The 25,346-nt window shown below is 38.0% G+C and overlaps 1 protein-coding gene across 4 annotated transcripts in view; it reads left to right on the top strand.

Annotated features, from left to right (window-relative positions):
• The window catches only part of NEDD4 (NEDD4 E3 ubiquitin protein ligase), a 133,097-nt gene that overhangs the window by 95,278 nt on the left and 12,473 nt on the right, over window positions 1–25,346 (top strand). For all 4 annotated transcript variants that reach the window (XM_030318123.1, XM_030318125.1, XM_030318124.1 and 1 more), the window contains 11 exons: window positions 1,106–1,208; window positions 6,766–6,932; window positions 8,790–8,907; window positions 8,999–9,166; window positions 12,842–12,907; window positions 16,580–16,699; window positions 18,137–18,337; window positions 20,865–20,945; window positions 21,167–21,221; window positions 21,315–21,373; window positions 22,418–22,483. In XM_030318123.1, coding sequence (XP_030173983.1) covers window positions 1,106–1,208; window positions 6,766–6,932; window positions 8,790–8,907; window positions 8,999–9,166; window positions 12,842–12,907; window positions 16,580–16,699; window positions 18,137–18,337; window positions 20,865–20,945; window positions 21,167–21,221; window positions 21,315–21,373; window positions 22,418–22,483 — 1,204 coding nt within the window. The remainder of the gene's footprint in view (window positions 1–1,105; window positions 1,209–6,765; window positions 6,933–8,789; window positions 8,908–8,998; window positions 9,167–12,841; window positions 12,908–16,579; window positions 16,700–18,136; window positions 18,338–20,864; window positions 20,946–21,166; window positions 21,222–21,314; window positions 21,374–22,417; window positions 22,484–25,346) is intronic.

The raw sequence follows: 25,346 nt of genomic DNA on the forward strand, positions 1-25,346 counted from the left end.
GCAGCAAGTCAATGTTCACATCCCCCTAAAAAATGGAGACACAAGCCACATTAGTGGCCTTGGAAATAAACATCAGGGATTCTGTTGACCACTCAGGAAAGCTAGTTTCCAAACTCATGAGAACTGTACAAAAGATTAAGGGAGGAGGCATTAAGTGGGGTGGGGAAGGGAGTACCTTTCAATAAAAGATAGAATAAAAGATAAGACTTTCTTGTTAAGAAGACAAAGAGTAATTGGTTACATAACTGATGTCTATAAAAATCACCAAAATATCTTTGCAGAAAACTAGGACAAGGAAGAACTTTTTAAGTATATAGGATGTTGAAATTGGTGGGGACAAATAGACAGATTTAAAACTTTTAAAATATTAATACAATGGACAGCAACCTTTAGTTTGGACAACTCATTATGCAAAGACGTTATTCATATACATTATAAAATAAAATAGATAAATTAATGTGTGACAGACTCAAACAGCTGTCAAAGAAAGACAGTAGGTTTCAGACAGTTATCAGGCCTTGCTCTCCACTTTTCTATCATCCTGTACAGTATGACTAGATAAGTATCCCCAAAGTATATCTCTGAGGCTGCCTTTCCCTGTCCGCCAAATTCTCTGGCTTCACAGAGTATACAAAATCTAAAGTTCTCTTGTTTCACGTGGACCTCATCATCTGGATCATCCCTTCCTCCTATGTGTATCCTGTAAGCCAGCCAAACCCAACAACTACCCTTTCCTTCGGTGTACCCCAGGTTTCCCATCGTTTCCTCATTTTTTATTCTTTTCTCCACTCTTATGCCTTTCCATTCACTGCCACGGATCAAAATCCTCCTCAATCTGTTAGCACCAATTCAGATGCAACTCCTTCCCGTTCTCCCTGATCTTTTACTCAAACTTCCTTAGCATCTTATTTATTTCATAACAATTATTTATTTATGTCTATTACTTTTTCTCCACCACCCACTCCTTTTCCTAGCTGTCTTTTGTAGTAGACTTTGTCTTTGGGTCTCCTCTAGTAGCTAGCAGGTATTCGTTAAACTTTAGTTAAATGAGTGCTTTTCTTCTTAAGTGTTAAAGTTTTGCGAATAATTATTTTCTTTTCTACAGTCACAAATCAAGAGTTAAAGGTTATCTGAGATTAAAAATGACTTATTTACCTAAAACCAGTGGCTCAGAAGAAGATAATACAGAACAGACTGAAGAATTAGAGGTGAGATTTTATAAATACTTGGTTCAATGAAAAGAAAATATCTCATTTCTTATTTTACTATACCTTGAAGAAAAAATAACTTTATTCAATGAAGTTAATGTGTGCAATAAAAATTATATACCTGGGTATTTGTTTATTTTACCTAATCATTCATTAAACATTTCTTTCCTCTGAGGACATTTCTGTAGAATGAATGGCCATTACTGAGGGCATTCTTAAAGGTTAGTGAATAGGGAATATGATGCTTATAAATGAAAGTATTTATTGTAATTAAGTTATCAACTCTTTCTGTTTTTTCAGGGTTTTCTAAAACCATGTCATATTCTCCTCCATTAAAGTAAGAATATAATTAACTATTTGTAAGCTAAATATATAGAAATTTTAAGGAGACTACTGAGTAGGAACTCTTTTATGAAATATAATTCTTGTTACTTTTCCTCTCATAGTTGCAGTGAGGATGGGAGGACTCATAGGAAAGGAGGGGAATGGAGGGGGGGAAAATTCAAGTGATCTAATAAAAGGCCATATTTATTTGAGGCAAATAGAATTTAATAATTTTCATGGATGAGAGGATATGAAGAAGTCCAAGTCAACTATTTGGGTGGAGCTACATGCATCAAGGGTGAGTGAGGAAGAGGCAAAGAGTATGTATTTGGAATATAATTGGATAGGGAGTTAGTGACTGGAATCCTAGTCCCGAGCTCTGGTACTAGTGAGCCGAGTGACTGTGTGTCATTCAATATCTCTGAACCACAGTGTCTTCATTTGTACAATGACTGTTGTACCAGATGACCTCTAGGGTTTCTTCCAGCAGAAAAACTCATGATTTGAAAAGGGAACAAAAGAACCCTGTCTTGAATTTCCCACTGAAGCACCAACATTTACTGAAAGCACATAGTATATTGGCACCAATATGCTTTGGAGAGTTTGTTTATTTGTTTGTTTGTTTGTTTTAGAGAGCAAAAATACAAGCAGGGGAAGGGGAGAGAGAGAGGGAGAGAGAGGGAGAATCTTAAGTAGGCTGCACACTCAGCATGGAGCCTGATGTGGGGCTCAATCTTACAATTATGAGATCATGACCCTGAGATCATGACCCAAGCTGAAATCAAGAGTCAGACACTTAACCGACTGAGCCACCCAAGTACCCTTAATTTGGAGAGTTTTCTTGCATGTGCCTTCCTCAACAGTCATGCCTCTTTGGCTGAGGGTCTGGTTAGGTCTCCAGAAGAACCATGAAGGTAAAGGACCTCCCAAGCACTGGACTCTACCTCAGATACCCACATACCTTGGGTCAGAAAGCTTGAGAACAAGCCATGCTTTTGCAAGAGAGCTTTCTGGGAATTTTTTATATGCACTAATAAGATTTTACTTTGTGGGGGAAAGCTGTAATAATAGAAGGAAAAAAATTATTTAAATCACAGAATATAGTTAACCCTTAGTCGGGCAATCAAAAAACTTGGTATCCTCTCTTAAGCCTATATTTGTTTATTTGATTACCTTTTCTTTTTTAGTTTTTCTCTAGCTTATTATATAAAAATCACTTTTTAAAAATTCTAGGTATTTATTGGGTCGAAGTTTCTCTACCTGACGTTTTGGTGCGCAGGGTATCTGCATAATGAATACTGTTTGAAATGAAGGATGCCTGCTATAAAGAAAGAAAATTCTTAATTTAGTAACTTAAAAAAACTTAACAACATTTCATTATTTAGTAACCTGCTCCAAGTTTTGCCCACACACACGTATCATAGGTACCTTATTCACAGTTTAGTGTCTGTGGGTAGAGTTCCTTCACTTCATTTTGTGGCCTCAGGTCTCAATGTTTGAGTTCCCTCAGAATGCACCTTATAATTTCAGTAGATGTAAGCATGTAGGAGTTTATTTATGAAAGGCCTTAGGAATTCAAACACATGAGTCTATGCTTATTTATCTTCTGTGTAGCTAATGACCAGAGAAGTCTTGTCTTTGACATCTAGCTTGTGAATATATAAATTCTACCATTTAAAGAAAAACAATGGCATTTTCAAAAGAGTGGCTCACTCAGGCAATTTGTATTTCTTAGTATGTCAAAGTCTGGCTGTAATAGATTATTGTTTAACATTCGATTTTTGTACCCTTTGCAACTTTAGACTTAGTTGTATGTATTTTACAAGATTAACATATAATGTGTGTTGTAGCTCTAAATGCTTTCTTTCTGACCTTCTTTGACTCCATTAAATTGTTGGCAATCACATACTAGCTTATCAGTAATTAAATAACATTGATACTTAGAAAATATTTCATGAAGAGTATTAGCTGATATATGTTTAATAGGGAGGCATTCTATACAAAAAAAATGAAAACTCAGTCTTTCTAAGCAGTATTCAAATGTACAACTGCACTTTCTCAAACTTGAAACAAGTTTTTAAAAACTGGGCCTTCAATTAAATTAGCTTTTCCTGGGGCGCCTGGGTGGCTCAGTCGGTTAAGCGGCCGACTTTGGCTCAGGTCATGATCGCGTGGTCTGTGAGTTCGAGCCCTGTGTCGGGCTCTGTGCTGACAGCTCAGAGCCTGGAGCCTGTTTCAGATTCTGTGTCTCCCTGTCTCTGACCCTCCCCCATTCATGCTCTGTCTCTCTCTGTCTCAAAAATAAATAAAACGTTAAAAAAAAATTTAGCTTTTCCCCTTCTCGTTTACTTAGATAGCATAAATTCACTAAGTAGACCTTTAAAAGAGACATCTTTAAGAAGATTTTAAAGAAATAATCTTGGGGTGCCTGGGTGGCTTGGTTGGTTAAGCAACTGACTCTTGGTTTCCACTTAGGTCATGATCATGTAGTCTGTGGGATCAAGCCCTGTATTGGGCTCCTGCGCTGACAGCATGGAGTATGCTTAGGATTCTCTCTCTCCCTTTCTCTGCCCCTCCCCTGCTCGTTCTCTTTCTCCCTCTCTCTCTCTCTCAAAATAAGTAAACATTAAAAAAAAATAACCCTCTGGTACCATTTTTTGAGCTCTAAACATGTTTACAATCCTTTACAGCAGAAGTGAGGACCCTTTTATTAATAAATTTCATTGATCTACAGAAAAATAATCAATGACCATATTTTTAAAAACAAACTTTTTTCAAGAGAGCAAAATATAAAAATTCAACTCACATACTTTTAAAATCAAGACCAGAGAACTAAAATTTGATTTAATATATACAAGACTAATTTTTAGGAATGTAAATCCTATATTATGATCATTTAAAGGAATGGAAAGGAGAGAGAAAAGGAAGGTAAACATAGATGGAAAGAAAAAGAGGATAAAGAGAAAGAAGAGAATGGAGCAATAAAAATAAAGAAACAAAATTAAAGAAGAGGAAAAAAGGAAAACAATAGAAGAGGTAAAAAGGAAAAAATAAGAGAAGAGTAAGAAAGAAAAGGAGTGAATTTTACTTCCCATCCAGATCTCTTTTTTTCCAGACAAATTCTTTGTCTTCCTCTCTCCGTACCCACCATCCCACCCTTGTTCACTTTCTGTCCTGCTTCAGTCTAGAACCCTCCCACCAGACCAGCCAGAGACATCAGCCTTGCTGGAGAAACCCCTGTCCTTTTCTCCCTGATGCCAGAAAAGATTCCTTTCCTTCCCAGCTCTTCTCCCTGATCCTTTCTTGTCAGATTTTGCCTTCCGACATAAAAGAATTCTCTTCCACCTTCTAAGCCATCCGCTGGCCAGCAAATAGCAGTCCTTCAGGGCTAGATCCCCACCCAGTGCTTCGAAAGAAAGACAGTATATGTTAAGGAAATTACTTTTTTGCCTGTTACTCTGGTACCAAATATGTTTCTCAGTTTCCCATTTTTCTTTCCATTTTGATTTGGTAGTTTTTGTCATGTACAAATTGGGGGGTTTTGTAATCAAATCTGTCAACCTTCTTTTTCATACTTAAAAGCTTCCCCGCTCTTAGATTATATTTTTTAAATCCCCCAGCTTTGTTGTAATACATGTTGTTTTTGCTTTCTAACATTTCAACATTGCTCAGTCTGTAACATGCTGGTAGAAGGTAGCAACCCAGATAATTTTTTTCTTTTTTCACAAGTTTGAAATGTCTTTATCATATCCTAAATTCCTATAAATTTGAGTCTCTTTCTGGGCTTTCTAATCCATTCTATTGAGCTGTCTGTCCATGTGTGTACCAATTATTGTGGTTTGTAATATATTTTATTCAGTAGGGTTAATATTCACTCCTTTTTTTAAAAGCTGTATAGAGTTTGTAAGGTTTTGTTTTGTTTTTTTAGTTTATTTATTTATTTTGAGAGAGAGCACATGTATGCACGTGAGTGGGGTAAAGACAGAGAGAGAGATAGAATCCTAAGCAGGCTCTATGCTGACGTGGGGCTCACTTTCACAAACCGTGAGATCACCAAGAGTCAGAAGCGTTAAGCCAACTGAACCACCCAGGCTCCCCCTTCTTTTTTCTTTAGAACTGTGGTGGTTATTCTTGCTTGTTTGTGTTTCTATTTGAACTTGAGAATTGCCTTGTCCCATTATTTTTAAAAATCTGTAATGTAGTTTTAGCGGAATCTTGGCAACTTTATATATTAACTTGGGGAGAATTGATACCTTAGTGAGACTGAGTCTTCCTACCAAGATCATATTATGTCTTTTCATTCATTCAGTTCTTTCTTTATGTCTCTTTAGGAGAATTTTTAAGTTTTCTTTATTCATTTATTTCTGCCTTCCTAGCGTTATTGGTATTTAGTAGGACCTTTCACTACTGCCTTTTCTGTTAGGAGTTTTCTTATGTAAAAACATGCCATTAACTCTTACTACCTTTCAAGTAATTCCTTACCCTAACCACCCTAGCTTAGGCTTCATGTATATTTGCCCCTCACTATATCAGAGGAAATTTCCAGTGTCTTCTTGTCTTTTAAACGAAACAGAGAAAACAAACAGAACTTTTATTTCTTTGGCTATTTTATGACCTGACCAAAATGCCTTTCCATGGTCCATAGGAGAAAGAGAAAAATCAGACCAGAGAATCATAATGGCTCTTCAGTTGCTAGAAAGTTGACTGTAGCAATTATTTCTGCATCACTTGCCTTTCCCTGCTATGCCTATACATATTTGAGCTTCGTTTAATGATTTTTTTTTCAGGTCTCCAGTAGTTGCTGATTCCCCTTATAAACAAGGTGCTTTCTCTGGAGGAAAGACAAAATTTGTGTCCTTCATTCATTTGCTTATAATTTAGAGAATAGCCTAAGATTACACTAGTTTAAATTATGTTTCTCAGTGCTTTCCATCATTATCTGTTTATTTAGAAGTTCTGTTCTTCTCACCTCTTAGGTATGTTTTAAAACTTTTTTGGAAAATGTTAAAAGTTTCAAGCGGAACTTAAATGTTATTATTTTGCTGGAAAAAAAAGTCTTCATTATCATAAAATATTCATATTATGGTCTTAAAGGTAGACACTGTGCAAATTTTGTCCTTGCGTAATTTCTGGAACTGGATATGCTAAATCTCTTTTTTAAATTTCCTCCAGCATAATTTATAAGGTGAAAAAGATCAAGAACAAACTTAATTGTTACCACTCTGGTTTTCAGCCTGGCTGGGTTGTTTTGGACCAACCGGATGCTGCTTGCCATTTGCAGCAACAACAAGAACCTTCTCCTCTACCTCCAGGATGGGAAGAGAGGCAGGATATTCTTGGAAGGACCTACTATGTAAACCATGAATCTAGAAGAACACAGTGGAAAAGACCAACCCCTCAGTATGTGCTGGTGACTTTCACATTTGTAATCTGAATACATTTTGACCACAGATTTTTATTTTGCAGTTATATCTCAAATGGATTAATAATAGTGTAGGGATCCATAAACTATAAAAATATGAGGATTTTTGTGGTTCAGGACTTTTAAAATGCCATCCTGTTTTTTTATTAAATGATTTTGTAATGTTCAAAATTATTTGAGTCACAAATGCCACTCTTCTAATTGCTTCTTTATTTTAAATTACTTTGTAGCCACAAAGGATACATTTTTCTCTTTAGACTGGTTTAGAAAAATCTTGGAAATTTTTGTAGCTTGTTACTAAAGTATAATAAACTGTTAATTTCTACAGTACACTATTTTTAAATATAAATTATTTATAAAATATAGAGGACTGAATAACAAGGGTCTTTTGTTAAACACTCATTTGCCAGTCTGGTCAGTGTATACATAATTTCCAGTGCACACAGATCAAGGATAGAATGACCTTTGAGGTATTCTATTTGATGTCTCCTCAGTGATATTTTTCTTTTATTACCATCAGACCATATGTTATACATATACACTTACAAATGGCCCATTACTCACATTTATTATCAAATACCCTTCCACATCTCCTCCCTTACAGTCTTATGAGGCTTTCTTTAGTCTTCTACTTTTTGACAGAGACTTAAAATTTTTATTTGTCCATTAACCTTCTAATTTTCGGCTTTGGTATTTTGGGTCTGATACAGTCCAAGCACTTTCATAGATAGTTTCTGTTCTCAGATCCTTCTAAAGCAAATCAGTGGTCATAGTTCTTCATGGTACAGAAGCATCTCTCTCTGTAGAGATCTATACAGATTGCAAATATGAAGGCACTATAGAATTCTACAAAATTGTCCTACTGCATACCTCAGCAGGCCTGACTTGAGCAGGATACATTTCTTTCGCTACCATTGATGTCATTTTCAGTTAGCCTAAATCACATATTTAGGGGAAAAAAATCTGAAGCATTCCCTTAAGGTCATCTGTCAAAATTGAATTTTCTTCAGCAATAGTACAATAAGAACTGATCTTTTGACTATCCTGGGATTATATGGCACTAAATAAATTAATAATAATTTTGTTATTAAATATTTGTATAAAATTCTTGATCTGATGGTCTGGTTGTACTAAATTCAAATAGCTAGAATAATAAAACTAATTAATGGGGTAATGGTGTTCAGTCTGATTTATATAACTTTCCTACACTCAGACATGCCTTTTCTATGATAATTTTTCAGACCATGCCTATTTCTGTAAATGATCAAAACCAGATACTATTTAATCTGTAATCTATTAAGTTTTTAATTATAGTGTTTCTTACATGATCTTTTATTTTGCCCTCTGCATTCTTGTATGGGTAACTCAACTCTTGGCTTAAAATTGATTCTGGAAAATATTACCAACTGATTCATGAAGATGTATAAGTAACTCTTAAAGCCTCTTTTTTATAATCTCTCGAGCTATTTTAGATTTTACTCATATAAATAACAGGACAAAATAATAATGTAATGAAATTATTTATGAAGCTCTCAGATATATTTATTCAACAAATATTTTTGAATGCCCTTCCATGTCAAACAGTATTGTATAGACATGGTGATAAAGTAAAATATCAAAGTCAGACATGTTACACATTTGCACAAAGCCTTAATTCCATAAGGTACTCTGAAGATACCAATGTGCCCATGACCTAGTCTGTGCATGTTGAAATAGCCTTTGACCCAAATAGTGAATTCTGATATAAGGTATTTTTTTTAAATGGTCACAGCATCTGTGACTATCATCTTAACTGTCTTCAGACATGGATAATAGCTTGTATATCTCTAATACAGGGACAGCCTAACGGATGCTGAGAATGGTAATATTCAACTGCAAGCACAACGTGCATTTACCACAAGGCGGCAAATATCTGAGGAGACAGAAAGTGTTGATAATCGAGAGTCTTCCGAGGTAGAAATGATTTTCTTGTTCTTATCGATAGACACATGTTAAAGCAATAGATCAAAGTATGTGTGGATTAAGATGATTCTGTTTATTTTAGAACTGGGAAATTATAAGAGAAGATGAAGCCACCATGGATAGCAATCGGGCCTTCCCATCACCTCCGGCATCAAATAACTTGGATGTTCAAACTCATCTTGCAGAAGAATTGAATGCCAGACTCACTATGTGTAGAAATTCAGCCACCGGACAGCCAGTATCCAGCTCAGTAAGATGCTCTTAGATTTTGTTGTAGCTTCAGGATTTTATAAAATATGTGTTATTTAGTTCAGTATCGAACATTTACGTGAAATTTTGTGTTTTATCCCTGGTTTTATTGAGACGTAATTGACAGACGACATTTTATTGGTTTAAGGTATGCAACATAATGATTTGATATACGTATATATTATAGCTAAATTATTACCACACTAAATCTAGGTAGCATCCATCACCTCACATAGCTACAAAATGTTTTTCTTGTGATAAGAAAAAAATGTTGTCTTAAATGGCATGTAATAATGTGTTAGGGACTTTCGGACTTTATAGTATGGTCATGTTTCAAATATCTCCACTAATAGTATGGAGCAGAGTCATGGATAATCCAAACAGTCATTGGAGTCTAAATGTCCATTACATAAACTAGTCCCTTCCAGCCAGAGACTCCCAGGAACACACTTGTAATTAACAGTTTGGGTTTATTACTCATTTCAGCAAGGAGAACACACACCATGAGTGTCCCCGTAAGAGAACATTAGAAAAGACTTGAAGGATTTGGGTTCATGTTAGGTGATTTTGAGGAGGGCTTAAGGAAGCAAGACTTTGCTCTGCGTTGAATGCTGTCAGGAAGCAAGAGTGATTCTGTGATTGGGTATCTCACATCTTATGTATAGTGAGGCTAAAGCTATAATTAGTAAAAAGCAGCGGTCTCTCATATTTGTCAGAGAGAGAGAGATATTTGGTATTTTGTGGCTTGGACAGTGTTCACATTTTGTCTGTGTCCAGGCATGATTACAAAGTGGTCTTGATTTTGTCTTGACCCTACTGATGAGTGTTAGGCCAAGTCCTGCATGTCAGGGACTACTTTTCTTCTTCTCAATTATACCACATCTATCACTGGCACACATGTTTGACTAAGAGCCAAGGTACTTTGACTAGACAGGGGGATAGATGGCATTCTCCCTCCAGCAACCACTATCAAAATTGCTGAAATGGAGTTCAGACGCACGTGTTCCAACAGGTACCGCCATGATGAGATCTATGTGTCCAGTTCTCTCAGGTGCATCATCAAAGGAGACCTTTCAGTGGAAGAAAGAGATTATTCTCTGAGGATCTATGGGCATTTCCAGTTGGCAGTCCCCCACTCTTCATTCAATCAGTAAATATTTACTGAGGGCTACTACTATATGCAAGGCACTGTATGCTGGTTAAAATATTGGCACACAGCTAGGCCTGTTGGTTTAAGTATTACCTGTGGCTGCTTTCACATTACACTGACAGAACTGAGGAGTTGTAACAGAGACTGTATGGTCCACAAAAAAAGATTAACTATCTGGACCATACCAGAAAAAGTTTGCTGACTTCTATGTTTGCACCTTCTTCAAGAAGCTTCAGGGTAGATAGTTTTGTATAAATACCTATGTGAATATCCAAGAGCAGATCTACCTTTCTGCTCCCTTTCCCTCCTCTCTTCCACCTGACTATTCTCTCTTCCTCTCATTTCATTTTATTTTTTCATCAGGGGAGTGGGAACAGTCAAGACATAAAGGATATTGATTTGCTGGTGATAGATCACAGAAGCTCCTATTCCCTTTCCTCCTGTTATTTTGTTTGTTTACAAAAGTAACACATGGCATTCATGCAATGAAATACTATGCAGCCATGAAAAGAATGAAGTGGCTCTGAATGTACATGTTGTATAGAACAATCCCTAAGATGTATTGGTCAGTGAAAAACAGGAAGGTACAGAGCAGTGTGTTTGATACTCTACCATTTCTGTAAATTTTCTACTTGACAAAATAAATAGGTGTATCATATTTCTTGAAGATTAAACAGGAAACTGCTAACATTGCTCATCTCTGAAGAGAGGAACAGATGTTTTGTGTACCTTTTTAATTTCATGCCATGTGCATATTAATTTAAAAAATAATTTATTATTTTAAATAATTTACTACCTGGGTGGCTCAGTAAAATGTCCAACTTTGGCTCAGGTCATGATCTCCTGATTCATGGGTTCAAGCCCCGCATCAGACTCTATGCTGACAGTTCAGAGCCTGGAGCCTGCCTCAGATTCTGTGTCTCCCTCTCTCTCTGCCCCTCCCCCCAAAAAATAAATAAACATTTAAAAAATTAAAAAATAATCATAATTTATTATTTTAAAGTATTCTGTGGCCACAGTTAAAAATTCAAACAGTATTGAAGTATATAAAATTAAAATTCAACCTTCCATCTCACCTCTAGCATATGCTCCCTCAATCACTATTAATGGTTTGGCATATAGTGTGCTAAACATTTTCTATATATTTATAAACATATATGCACACACATATATTTGTATATCATTTTTTAACCTGAGATTATCTTTTTCACTTGTTATATTATAGACATTGGACCATTTCAGTACATGTAGATGTACTCCTCTTAAAACTAACAAAGATGTGGGGCACCTGGGTGCCTCAATCGGTTAAGCAGCTGACTCTTGAATTTCAGCTCAGGTCTTGATCTCATGGTTTGTGAGTTCAAGCCCTGCACCCAGATCTGCACTCACAGTATGGAGCCTGCTTGGGATTCTGTCTCCTCCTCTCTCTCTGCTCCTCCCCTGCTCTCTCTCTCTCTCAAAAAAAGTTTATATATGTTTAAAAATTTAAAACTAATAGAATTATCAAACATCATTCCATTGTGCAAGTAACCTTTAATATACTTCACCAGTCTCCTATTGATAGACTTTAGGTTATTTACAATTCTGTGTTATTGTGAACACTACTACAGTGGATATTTTGACTTAATTTATATGTCTATTATGATTTTTTTATTATTTAATAATATCAAACAATTCAGATAGTGACAACAGCATGCATATAAGAGCACAGGGAAAGAAAGAGTAAGGGATTTCTGGGAAGCAGGTAATCTAGAATGTCCGGAAGGTGGGTGTTGAGGTGGGAAGTACTGACACTCTCAGGAACAGCTAGGTCAGGAAGCTGTGTTCTGTGCTATGGATTTCACCCTAATGACCGTGAGAAGTCACTGAAGGGCTCTGAGCCATAGAAGGATGTGACCCGATCTGTCCTGTAGAAGGCTCTCTGGCTACAGCACACAGTATGGAGGGCACATTTAGGGAAATAAGACTGGAAGCAGGGAAGTCTGTTAGGATGTTGCTGCAGTAATAGTCAAGGCGACAAATGATGAAAACTTGAAATTAAAAAAAAAATACTTAAGCTAAAAGTGCAAGGAGAATATATTTGGGAGCTAGTAAAGAAACAGAACGAATTAAGATCTGGTGACTGACCTGGCTGTAAGGGACCAGAGGAGAGTCAGCTGACTGACTGACATCTGCCATGAGCTGGACTCAAGTGCTGCCCCCGAAACAAGGAATACCCACCAAGGAACAGGTTTCAGTGGATGTGGACAGGGGAAAACCGAATCCAGTTTGGGGCACAGTGAGGGGTATCTGTTAGACATTCAAGAGAATGTGTCCAGGAAGCAGTTTAGGACCGAGGGCAGAAGAGGGAGCCGGAAGGTGGAAGGTATTGGCACATGGGTGGTATAGAGTGCTGAGTGCTTTCACACAGAGTCTCTACGGTCACTCTTCCTTCTGCCCCCTCATGCCCACCCCCATACTTTACCTGCCCTTCAGAGACAAATCACAAACCTAAAGCTATTGTCACTCCTTCTTCTTTTTTATAAGAATCATTCCAGCAGAAGAGGCAGCTTACAAGCCTATACTTTTGAGGAGCAGCCTACACTTCCTGTGGTGAGTTTTATCCTCTCCCCTCATTGTCAATAAAAATAAGAAACTCAAGAACTTTTTTTTTTTTTGGACATTGAATATGAACATTTGACTGCCTAGTAATGAACCAATCCAGCACAGAATCTAGGTTCTTGGAGATAAGGTTCAGGGGAGGGGAACTGGGGGAGGTAGACCTTTTAGAGACAAAACGGGAGAACTCTGTCTCCCATAGTAAGAAAGCAAAGTGTCTGTACTGGTGACCGTGGGTGATATCCGGGCTGTGGAGCTGTGCTGGCTGGAGGTGGTCTGCAGGCAGCATTCAATTCGAGATTGTGGTGTCCAGCTGCCGCTACTCTGTGCACTGGCCCCTGCCACCCAGCAGCGGTGTCTTCCCCATACATGAAGCATCACATTGGGGCTCAGTCACATGGACAGGTCTGCACTGGTATCGGCAAGCTCCGTGGCCAGGTTGGGTGGAGTTCATCAGCCCTTTGCTCTCCTTTCCCTTCACACTCGTGTCCACATCTACTGAGGCCCCTGCCTCCTTCTCAGTAGGGTTCCCAGCCTTGGCCTTGACCGGGCTCAGACCTTAACAGCCTCGTGCCTTGAATGTTGACTTCCCTTTGGTCTCCCCACCCCATCCCTTTCCTGACTCAACTCTCAATACTTTTGAGTTTATCTCCCCTTTACACAGACCCTGCTTGTGTTTGAAACCAAATGAAAATGCCCAGGCTCCCAGCCCCCTTAGCCTACCCACCTCCTCATCCACCAACAGGAACCTCCTGCTGCCTTCACCCCATCCCTGCTTTTTCTTCAAAACAGGCGGCCCCCTTTCCTGATCCTCTTCCTCCTCTGTGTCTTATGCATTCCATTTCCCCACTTAGAATGTCTCCTCACCTTTTTTCACCATTTATAATTTTGAATGGCAGTCTACACATTAATTTTGAAAAGTGAGGATTGTTTTTGCTTTTATGGAAATTCCAGCATAGGGTTGCAGAGGCTCAAATTTCCTTGAGCCAAGAGTGGTTCATCCATCTAAAAAGGTGGCCCTGCACGAATAGAGAGACACAATCCTGTGCTGAGGAAGGGTGGGGGGGGAGGGGCCGCACACCTGTGCAATTGGCCCAGTCAGTGGCCACTCTCTCTACAAGAGAGTGGATGCCACAGAAAGACTGACCTCACCAGCCTCACTCTCACTATTGCCATTTGCCTGGCTTCCTCCATTAGACTGGAGCCTGCTTAAGCGGAGATCCATGGTATTTCTCTCTCTGTGCTTTGTAATGTCCTCATACAAGGGAAATGTTGCATTTCTAATTGACTGACAGGCATTCATCCTAGAAACAATTTTAGTGCATCAAATGAGCGACAGAATCTAGAGGTGATTTATATTCTTCTGTACTTACATGTAGTTCTGTTTTTATTTGTACTAGAAAAGCAATTTCCATACCTTTTTCTTCTCAATATATCGATTAGGTGTCTTAACAGTTTTCTTGAGGTATAATCTGCATACCATAAAATCCCCTCACTTTTTTTTTTTAATATGTGAAATTTATTGTCAAATTGGTTTCCATACAACACCCAGTGCTCATCCCAAAAGGTGCCCTCCTCAATACCCATCACCCACCCTCCCCTCCCTCCCACCCCCCATCAACCCTCAGTTTGTTCTCAGTTTTTAAGAGTCTCTTATACTTTGGCTCTCTCCACTCTAACCTCTTTTTTTTTTTTTCCTTCCCCTCCCCCATGGGTTTCTGTTAAGTTTCTCAGGATCCACATAAGAGTGAAACCATATGGTATCTGTCTTTCTCTGTATGGCTTATTTCACTTAGCATCACACTCTCCAGTTCCATCCACGTTGCTACAAAAGGCCATATTTCATTCTTTCTCATTGCCACGTAGTATTCCATTGTGTATATAAACCACAATTTCTTTATCCATTCATCAGTTGATGGACATTTAGGCTCTTTCCATAATTTGGCTATTGTTGAGAGTGCTGCTATAAACATTGGGGTACAAGTGCCCCTATGCATCAGTACTCCCGTATCCCTCGGATAAATTCCTAGCGGTGCTATTGCTGGGTCATAGGGTAGGTCTATTTTTAATTTTCTGAGGAACCTCCACACTGCTTTCCAGAGCGGCTGCACCAATTTGCATTCCCACCAACAGTGCAAGAGGGTTCCCGTTTCTCCACATCCTCTCCAGCATCTATAGTCTCCTGATTTCTTCATTTTGGCCACTCTGACTAGCGTGAGGTGATATCTGAGTGTGGCTTTGATCTGTATTTCCCTGATAAGGAGCGACGCTGAACATCTTTTCATGTGCCTGTTGGCCATCCGGATGTCTTCTTTAGAGAAGTGTCTATTCATGTTTTCTGCCCATTTCTTCACTGGGTTATTTGTTTTTCGGGTGTGGAGTTTGGTGAGCTCTTTATAGATTTTAGATACTAGCCCTTTGTCCGATATGTCATTTGCAAATATCTTTTCCCATTCCGTTGGTTGCCTTTTAGTTTTGTTGGTTGTTTCCTTTGCTGTGCAGAAGCTTTTTATCTTCATAAGGTCCCAGTAATTCACTTTTGCTTTTAATTCCCTTGCCTTTGAAATCCCCTCACTTTTAAGTGTGCAAATGAAGGAATTTTAGTAAAGTTCTACAGTTGTATGAACATCACCACTATCAAGTTTAAGAACCCTTCATCACCCCAAAAAGTTCCCTCAGTCCCAGCACCCGCTCCCAGCCCAGGTAACCACTCATCTGCTTTCTGTAGCTACACTTTTGCCTTTTCTAGAAATTTCGTATAAGTGGAATCATACAGTATTGTAGTTTGATGTCTGGCCTCTTCACTTAATATGATGTTCCTGAGATTTAAACATGCTGTGGTTGAATATCTCAGTAGTTCATGATATTCTATTGTGTACATGTATCTAATACATTTCATTTACCTACCCACCACTATTGGACCTTTGTAAAACTGGGCAACTTTAAATTCCATTATTTTGTAGACTTAACAGCTCATCATAACTGTGAGCAACGTATATCTAGCTCCCGTGTGTCTGGGGAGAGTGTATCTGGTGAATAGACCAATGATGGTAGTTTTTATGTATAAAACACATTGGGAAACCAGGCCAAACCTTGACGAATCCAAAAAGGAAGACCAAATTTGGACTATTTTAAGTAAATCTGGAAATAATCAGATCTCTTTGTTCATTAGTAATAAACTCGTAAGTAGCCACTCCCCAGCTGTTACAGAAAGAAGGCCAGGGTAATTTTGACTCAGCACACATGGGTGATAAATTCTATAGTTAGACTACCTAGTTCAGATCTCAGCTCCATATTAACAATGTATCTGTTAGGAAATTACCCCAATTTTCTAAGCTTCAATTTCCTTGTAAATAAAAATGGGCTACTAATAGCAATTATCTCATTGAGATTTGTGTGGAGGTTAAATGACAGGATCTGTGTTAAAGCATTTAGTGTGTGGTTATCACTACTGTCATGGTTTATTAATGTTGGCATCACTCTCATCATCGTGGTCTGTTCTTTTTTTTTTAAGTAAAATGTTGTATACTTCATTTCATACACCTTAAAATATAATTTAAAACTCACTTCATTTTAAAGAGAGATAGCAGTGAGAAAAGGATGTGGTCCTTTTAAAAGAATTGCTTTTTAATTAATATTCAGTTTTCCTATTCTTCTTCACTTTAGCTTTTGCCTACTTCATCTGGATTACCACCAGGTTGGGAAGAAAAACAAGATGAAAGAGGAAGATCATATTACGTAGATCACAATTCCAGAACTACTACCTGGACAAAGCCCACTGCACAGGTACCCTGCAATCTATCTGTTAACTTGCCTTCTTACAGAATTTAAGCCATCACATTCCTATGGAAGCTGTTACATCACTTTGTAGTATATACTGGATGCTGCTAGCATCTTCTAATTGTTTGCCGTCATTGGCTACCATTTCCTACAGAGCTCCAGTATACGTGGTTACCACTCGTTACCATGTAAAACAAGTCCAACTGGGAATAAAAGGACAGATTGATGATCAAAATTATTTTGGTTGATTGGGTCATTTTGTTATTTGAATGCTTAAAGATCATTATTTTGCTAAAAGATAATCTTAGTGATGATTAGGACCCGTTCAAGAAATTTGTGACGATGACACTTTGTCCTGGCAACAGTGAATGCCTTTGGTGATATTTCCTTGTAAGTGTTTAGAAAAAAGTTTATTTTATCTTATCACCATTTCTCTTACTGAGAAATTTTTTAACACTGAAAAGTACACAGAATAATCGGGCAAACACCCATCTTCTTAACACCCAGAATTTACCAGCATTAACAAATTACCATATTTGTTTCTAGACATTTTAATTCTTAAAATAAAATCTTACAGATAAAAAACTAAATTCATTTTAGCCAAACACTTGGTCCCACTACCCAGAGGGAACACCATATTAAGTCTGTTGGGTATTCTTCCAGTCTTTATTTATTTATTTATTTATTTTGGCTTAAACAAACAAATTTCTTTCTCGTAGTTCTGGAGGCTGGGAGGCTGGGAGGCTGAGCTGAGAGTGCAGCATGATGGGTCCTGGTGAGGGCCCACCTCTGGGCTGCAGACTTCCATCTTCTTGCCTTGTCCTCACACAGTTCTTCCAGTCTCTTCCACACACTTACATAGAGAACTAATCAGTGCCAAGTAGTGCTTATGTTCCTGTGTTTCACATTTTGCCAAGATGTCCTATTACATAACTCTAAATCTTTTTTTTGTGCAACATTATTTTAAAATCCTATCCCGGCTGTTTTACATATCGATCCAGTGTGTTTAACAACTGCCTAATATTTCATCATATGAATATGTTACTTTTCCGTTATCCATTTCTACAGTGGATATTTGCCATTCATTTTGTGTGCCCAGAATTCAAAGCCACTTCTACATATGGGGAATCCCCCACTTTGTGCGCTTTTTGGGCAAGTGGAGACAACCTCCTCTAACTGGCACCGTGGCTTCCCTTGCAGTTGGGTCACATCCCTCTGACCTAGCTTCCTCGGTACAGACTTGGACTGTGACCACCATCTTACCGCTCAAGAATTAGCTGAGAAATTATAAAAGTTATTTTAAAAACAAAGTTTGACAAAACATTTTAGGAGAAAAGTGAGTCTGTAGTGTTTAGATCTATGTTTGCAGGTTGTTCCCTTTTAACCGCAGCTATTTGTGTGTTCTCTGGAAAACATGACAACATGACTTAATTAATGTGCTAGGCCGCCGTGGAGACAGGTCAGCTGCAGCCCGGCCAGGGTGCCACACGCCCTCAACCACAGGTCCTCCCGAGTGATTCAGCACAGCAGGTGACCCAGCCAGCTGAAATGGAGCAAGGATTCCTTCCTAAAGGCTGGGAAGTCCGGCATGCACCAAATGGGAGGCCTTTCTTTATCGACCACAACACGAAAACCACTACCTGGGTAACTTTAATACTCTCCGGTTTGAATTTAGAACAACAGTCTTAACTCTTATGTACAGTTCTCCATAACCTTTAGGGTACATTAATATAACCTACATTTCCTACTGTTCATTTTAAGATATGCTGAATTCTTAACAGTATTATTTCTACTCAAGATATATTTATGCCCATTTTTAATATTTTTAGGGATTGTCATGGAAACACACTTACTTCCTGTTTTGTTTTTAATTCACTAGACACTAAACCTTAGGAAGATATTTAGTAGTAATCCTTTACCTTTATATGTTGTTTTGTAGTTCCAAAGTACTTTTGAACCCATATCTCATTTAATTCCCAGAAAACCTTGTGGAGGCTAGGTAGAATAGTAGTTTTATTTGAAGATAAGCCTTAAAGTTTTATTGCAGTTGGTTCACCACTAATAGGAAACTTACGGAAAATCAGGAACAGATGACTAGATTTTGGTTAATTTACTTAAAAGACTCAAGTACCTTAATGAAACTAAAATATTTTAATAAATTATGTAATAAAATCATACTAACAATAATGTATATTAATTAACCCAAACAAATTGAATTTTGTTCTTTTTTCAGCAATTTGAATTGACTTTAATAACCTTTTTGAGCTTACCTTCCTAGCTTTAAAAAAATATTAATAAATTAACACTGACAGGTGCCAAAAAGCATGCTCAGGGCCTCAGAAATAACACGTGGTCTAGTTTAATGCCTCTTTACTTCAGCAGTTATTATTTAGAGAAGAGCCCTATGTAGTGACACAATCCCTAAAGAGTAGGGCAAAGTACTCTGGATGGTTTCTGTGATGGAGGTGAAGCTTTAACACTGATCCTACTCTGAGATCTGAGAACTGAATATTGTAGCCTGGGAATGATAGGTTTTCTTTCTTTTTCTTTCTTTCTTTCTTTCTTTCTTTCTTTTTACTTTTTAATTTTTTTAAATATAATTTATTGTCAAATTGGTTTCCATACAACACCCAGTGCTCATCCCAAAAGATGCCTTCCTCAATGCCCATCACCCACTTTCCCCTCTCCCCCACCCCCCATCAACCCTCAGATTGTTCTCAGTATTTAAGGGTCTCTTATGGTTTGCCTCCTTCCCTCTCTGTAACTTTTTTTTACCCCTTCTCCTCCCCCCTGGTCTTCTGTTGAGTTTCTCAGGATCCACATATGAGTGAAAACATGTAGTATCTGTCTTTCTCTGCCTGTCTTATTTCACTTAGCGTGATACTCTCCTGTTCCATCCACGTTGCTACAAAAGGCCATATTTCATTCTTTCTCATTGCTAAGTAGTATTCCATTGTATATACAAACCACATCTTCTTTATCCATTCATCAGTTGATGGACATTTAGGCTCTTTCCATAATTTGGCTATTGTTGAAAGTGCTACTATAAACATTGGGGTACAAGTGCCCCTATGCATCAGCGCTCCTGTATCCCTTGGGTAAATTCCTAGCAGTACTATTCTGGGTCATAGGGTAGATCTATTTTTAATTTTTTTGAGGAACCTTCACACTGATTTCCAGATTGGCTGCACCAGTTTGCATTCCCACCAACAGTGCAAGAGGATTGCCATTTCTCCACATCCTCGCCAACATCTGTTTTTCCTGAGCTGTTAATTTTAGCCACTCTGACTGGCATGAGGTGATATCTCAGCGTGGTTTTGATGTGTATTTCCCTGATAAGGAGCAACGTTGAGCATCTTTTCACGTGCCTGTTGGCCATCTGGATGTCTTCTTTAGAAAAGTGTCTATTCATGTCTTCTGCCCATTTCTTCACTGGATTATTTGTTTTTTGGGTGTGGAGTTTGGTGAGTTCTTTATAGATTTTGGATACTAGCCCTTTGTCTGATATGTCATTTGCAAATATCTTTTCCTATTCCGTTGGTTGCCTTTTGTTTTGTTGATTGTTTCCTTTGCAGTGCAGAAGCTTTTTATCTTGATGAGGTCCCAAAAGCTCATTTTTGCTTTTAATTCCCTTGCCTTTGGAGATGTGTCAAGTAAAAAATTGCTGTGGCTGAGGTCAGAGAGGTTTTTTCCTGCTTTCTCCTCTAGGGTTTTTGTGGTTTCCTGTCTCACATTCAGATCCTTCATCCATTTTGAGTTTATTTTTGTGAATGGTATAAGAAAGTGGTCTAGTTTCAATCTTCTGCATGTTGCTGTCAAGTTCTCCCAGCACCATTTGTTAAAGAGACTGTCTTTTTTCCATTGGATATTCTTTCCTGCTTTGTCAAAGATCAGTTGGCCTTACGTTTGTGGGTCCAATTCTGGAGTCTCTATTCTATTGCATTGGTCTATGTGTCTGTTTTTGTGCCAATACCATGCTGTCTTGATTACAGCTTTGTAATGATAGGCTAAACTATCATTTCAGAGATGCAGCAAATGAAATAAAAGTAGACTTTTAAAAGAGAATATCTTAAATATCAATTGGCATTAGAAAACATATTAACAGATTGACTTCCTTGATTTTAAAATTTGTGTGTGTGTGTTGTTTTCTTTATTTACTCTACAAAAAAAGGAAGATCCAAGACTGAAAATTCCAGCTCATCTGAGAGGAAAGACATCACTTGATTCTTCCAATGATCTGGGGCCTTTACCTGTAAGTTTGTAGAACTGCTAGCCGTCTAACTTGGCTGTCTCCAGCGTTTCGTAGTTTGGAATACAGTAGTTCTTTCACAACTATAAGTAATGTTATTTTAAAGTGTTGGTGCCTTCTATGAAGAATGGAATATGGAAATTAACTGTGTAACCAATGCTGTTTTTTTGCCCATACATCTAAAACCCTTTTCTAAAATAATTGAAATACATTCTTCATTATAGCCAGGATGGGAAGAAAGAACTCATACAGATGGAAGAATCTTCTATATAAATCACAGTATGTGCAATATGATTTTTTATTACATTGTTTTTTGTAGTATTTAATGTTGCACAAGATAATAAACAACATGTTTTTTCTCACCTTCTTCAGATATAAAAAGAACACAATGGGAAGATCCCCGGTTGCAGAATGTAGCAATAACTGGACCAGTAAGTCTCTTTGTATGGGTATGCTCTGATGGGATTGTCCTCTCACCTGTCTTTTCAAGGGTGAATGGTCAAGGACATGATCCTATAGACTTTGAGAGGAAAGCACGTCTGCAATTCTGTCCTCTCCCACCACCCCCCACTCCAGGTCTCAATGGTTTGAAAAGAGGTATAAACTCATTGTCCTTACCCTTGCAATACACTTAGGAGACTAGTGAGCCAGGTAGTCAAATGCCAAGGCAGTGGGCCCCTGTCCTCAGGCTGGTACTTGCCACTGCCTGAAAGAGAATGTTGGCAATCCTCAGCAGATCAGAGAGGAGCCAAGAATGTGCCAGGGGAGAAAGTAGACAGCACCCTATCAACTCCAAAGGCATGTCTTGAACTTTTTGGTAGAAATTACTGTAAATACTGGCATGTAAAATACTTACATTCAAGTATAAATATTATTGTGTATGATGTTTATACTGCTCTTCAGTCAGTTTAATGATAAGAGAGTCATTTTCTTCTTTTATATAGCTACTTATTCCATTTTTAGTTTTGAGATCTTCATTATTTTCTAGTTCACAAAAACAAGTGAAATTGAATATCCTGTTCTTTCAGACTACTCTTTAGTCTCCATGTTTAGTCTTTTTAAATAATGGGTAAAAAAGGCAACTCCTCAGAGTTCAAGGAAAAAGTACATTTTTCAAATTGTTCCCTTAATGGAGAAATCACTTTGAAGGTCTCTTTAGAAATGGAAATTTTCATTTCTAATATTTCTCTACTTGGAAGAAATTTCCTGTTTCTGGCTTTTTGCATTTCAAGAATATTGCATGATGAAAATTACAGCCGTGGGAATTGCTGAATACAATTTAATCTTAAACAGAGAAATTAAAATTTTTTAAGTTTTGTATTTGTTTTTCTGCAAATTAAACTTTTTCTTTCCAAATATTCTCTTTTAATGCCTTTAACTTATGTTCATAAAATATCCAGAGGGGAACTTTTAAAATTGTTCCAGAATAAAAACAACCTAAACCTTTTTTATTTTTCCAAAATTTTCAACTCAAGGCAGTGCCCTACTCCAGGGATTACAAAAGAAAGTATGAGTTCTTCCGAAGAAAGTTGAAGAAGCAGGTTAGTTATATTTATATTGAGTTCTTGGGAATGATTGTTCTGTACACTGAAAGTGTGGGACATGCACTTTTAAAGGTAAAAATAGAGAATTTATTCTCTATTTTAACAACTTTGAATAGTTTCTTATGTGGAAAGCTTGCTTTTTCTTGACTACTCAATGTTACATATCATTAGAGACCACAATTATATTGTTTCCTTGTTTTTCAAGATATCTTGTAATATAGAACAATAGTATTAAAGTTTGCTCTTAAAGAGCTCTAACCTGGTTTCTTAGTGGGGTTTGTGGAGCTTGGGATTCAATCTGAGCAAGAGCAGTTCAGGAGATGATCCCCCAGCCTGGTCTCTGATTGTGTAGGAGGGCTCTCTATATTCCTTTTCTGCTTGGACTGTTGTTTTCCAGTGACAGTTATTCATTCCCTACAACTTCAAATACAACCTACCTCTTCAAAATTTGAAAATACAACTGTGATTGAAACAGTGCTCTTGTTGCTGGTCTCCTTCTGCTTATCAAATGTGTTTAGTATACTTTTTTTTCCATCACTACAAATTTAATATTTGGAACTAAACTCATCATCTGCCCATCTATTTCATTTCTGTTGGTGATGACCGTTTTGTAATGCCTTTCTAATTTGCTCATACTTTTCCCCTTTCCCTGCAGTTTAGGAATACTGCCACTAGGTGGCTATATTGGGTTACACTTTCTTGCGTTCTAAGCCGGAAGCCTGCTTTTCCAAAGATTCAAGATGGTGGGTCTGCTACCACAGATTTTTTCATCCAAAACTTAACAAAGAATGAAATATAATAGTTGTTTCGTGAAAATATTTTGTGTCTTAATTAAAGCCTAAAACATCAGCAACTTTTTAAACTCATCTTCAATACTGACTGTGTAAAAATTCCTCTGGAAATTTGTCTTCTACTTCTTAAAATTCTTTGGGATATTAAGACTGTTGATCTATTGGTCTGGTAAATATTTTCACTCTTAATGAAAATGTGCTGATAGAATAGAAGCTCTAGCTTCTCCGCTTGCCACTCTGAACTCTTTCAAATATATTACAGTATCTAACTGTTGATGTCTTCCAGGCAGCAGGAGATATGGAACAAAGCCTTCATAAACAGGTCACAGAACACAGAAACCACAATGAAAGCAGTAATACTTATTAGGCTCTCACTGCATATCAGACATTCTTCTTAGCAATTTACATGTATTCATGTAAAATCTATACTAACTGTATAAGGAAGGGACTGTTATTATCACATTTTGTAGGTGACTAAACTGAGGCACAGAGAGATTTGGTAATGTGATCAAGTCCCATGGTAATTAGTGGCAAAGCCAGACAAATGGTCCAACTCCACAGTCCGTGTGCTTGATCAAAATTACATATATTGGTGATTGAGAGAGAAAGTTACCCAGAATGCAACAAAGGCATATAAAGAGATAAAAACATGAAAGAAAGGTTAAGAAACATGGAGTTATTCCAGAAGGAGAGACTCAAGAGCATGAGGAAGAGTCTAAGAACCTGCATCCTTAGTTTATCAAAAAGTCCCTAGTAGGATTTAAAAAATAAAATTCGTATCAGACACGTTACAGCAAAAGAGCAGAACACAAAACAAAAATGTTTAAAAACTATCGCTACAAAGCCCTGAGTTGTCTTTAACCTTTTCCTCTTACCATCTCGTTAGTTAGGAACCAGGGTGGCTAATCATTATTGAGCTCACCACGTGCCAGATACCAACTAAGCACATGAAATGCATTATCCCATTAAGTTCTGAAACAGCTCCATGGGATGACTATTATTACTGTCCCAACTTACAGATGAGGAAATTAATCCTAGAAAAGATATGTGAAATGGCGCTGGGATTTGAACACCAGGCCCTGACCCCAGAATCCACACCCTGGTCCACTACTCAGCCCAAACAGGGAAGTTGCTCCTCCTGCCATCTGTCTCTTCCATTGCCATCCCTCTCTCACACGGTCTGTTTCAGGGTCCTTAACTGATTGGTGTGCCTCTTGTCTCTCCTTTTATTTTATCCCCCCAAAAAATTTTTTTAAGTTTATTTTGAGAGAGAGCACACAAGCTGGAGTGGGGGAGAGGTAGAGGGCTGTGGAGAGAAGGAATCCCGAGCAGGTTCCACTCTGTCAGTGTAGAGCCCACTGTGGGCCTTGAACTCACAAACTGTGAGATCATGACCTGAGCTGAAATCAAGAGTCCAATGCTTAGCCCACTGAGCCACCCAGGCACCCGTTGTCTCTCCTTTTAAAACCACCCTCTACTCGGCCCGTCAGCCTCTGAGAACAATCTGATCTTGCAACCCCCTGCTCAGCAGTTTTCCCAGTCAGCACCCCTGCTTCCTACACTCTGACCCCAGGTGACTTTTCACCCTCTCTTCTCACTGCAACGCCTTCCCTCCTTTCTGCTCCCTCTTGCTGTTAAATACATGAGACTCCCCTGTGTGCTCTTCCCTTGGCCTGCTGCTCCTCAGGCCTTCCCTCCCTCTCCCTCTCCCTCTAGTCAGGACTTGCTCTTAAAGCCTCCTGGATCACCTCCCTTGCAATTAATATAGCTCAGTCTTTTAGTTCCCACCAAACATGGCTTATATCTTTATTATTAGCAATTTTCTTACTCTTGCAAGTCTCAGGATTAGTAACATTTACATTTGTTTCTCACACACAATTATATACTTCTTGGATTATAAACTCCTTGAGGAAGGAACCATATCTTATACCACATTTTTATTCTTTTTACCTCCCATCCCCATTACCATAGCTACATAGCATGCGGTCTGGCCCAGAGCATGCGGCTGCCCAAGAGCAGGCCCTCAGTAAATGCTAGGCTGCACAGATGCCTAGTGTCTAGTCTAAAAG

Source organism: Lynx canadensis, chromosome B3, assembly GCF_007474595.2.
Source record: "Lynx canadensis isolate LIC74 chromosome B3, mLynCan4.pri.v2, whole genome shotgun sequence".
Classification (NCBI taxonomy): Eukaryota; Metazoa; Chordata; class Mammalia; order Carnivora; family Felidae; genus Lynx; species Lynx canadensis.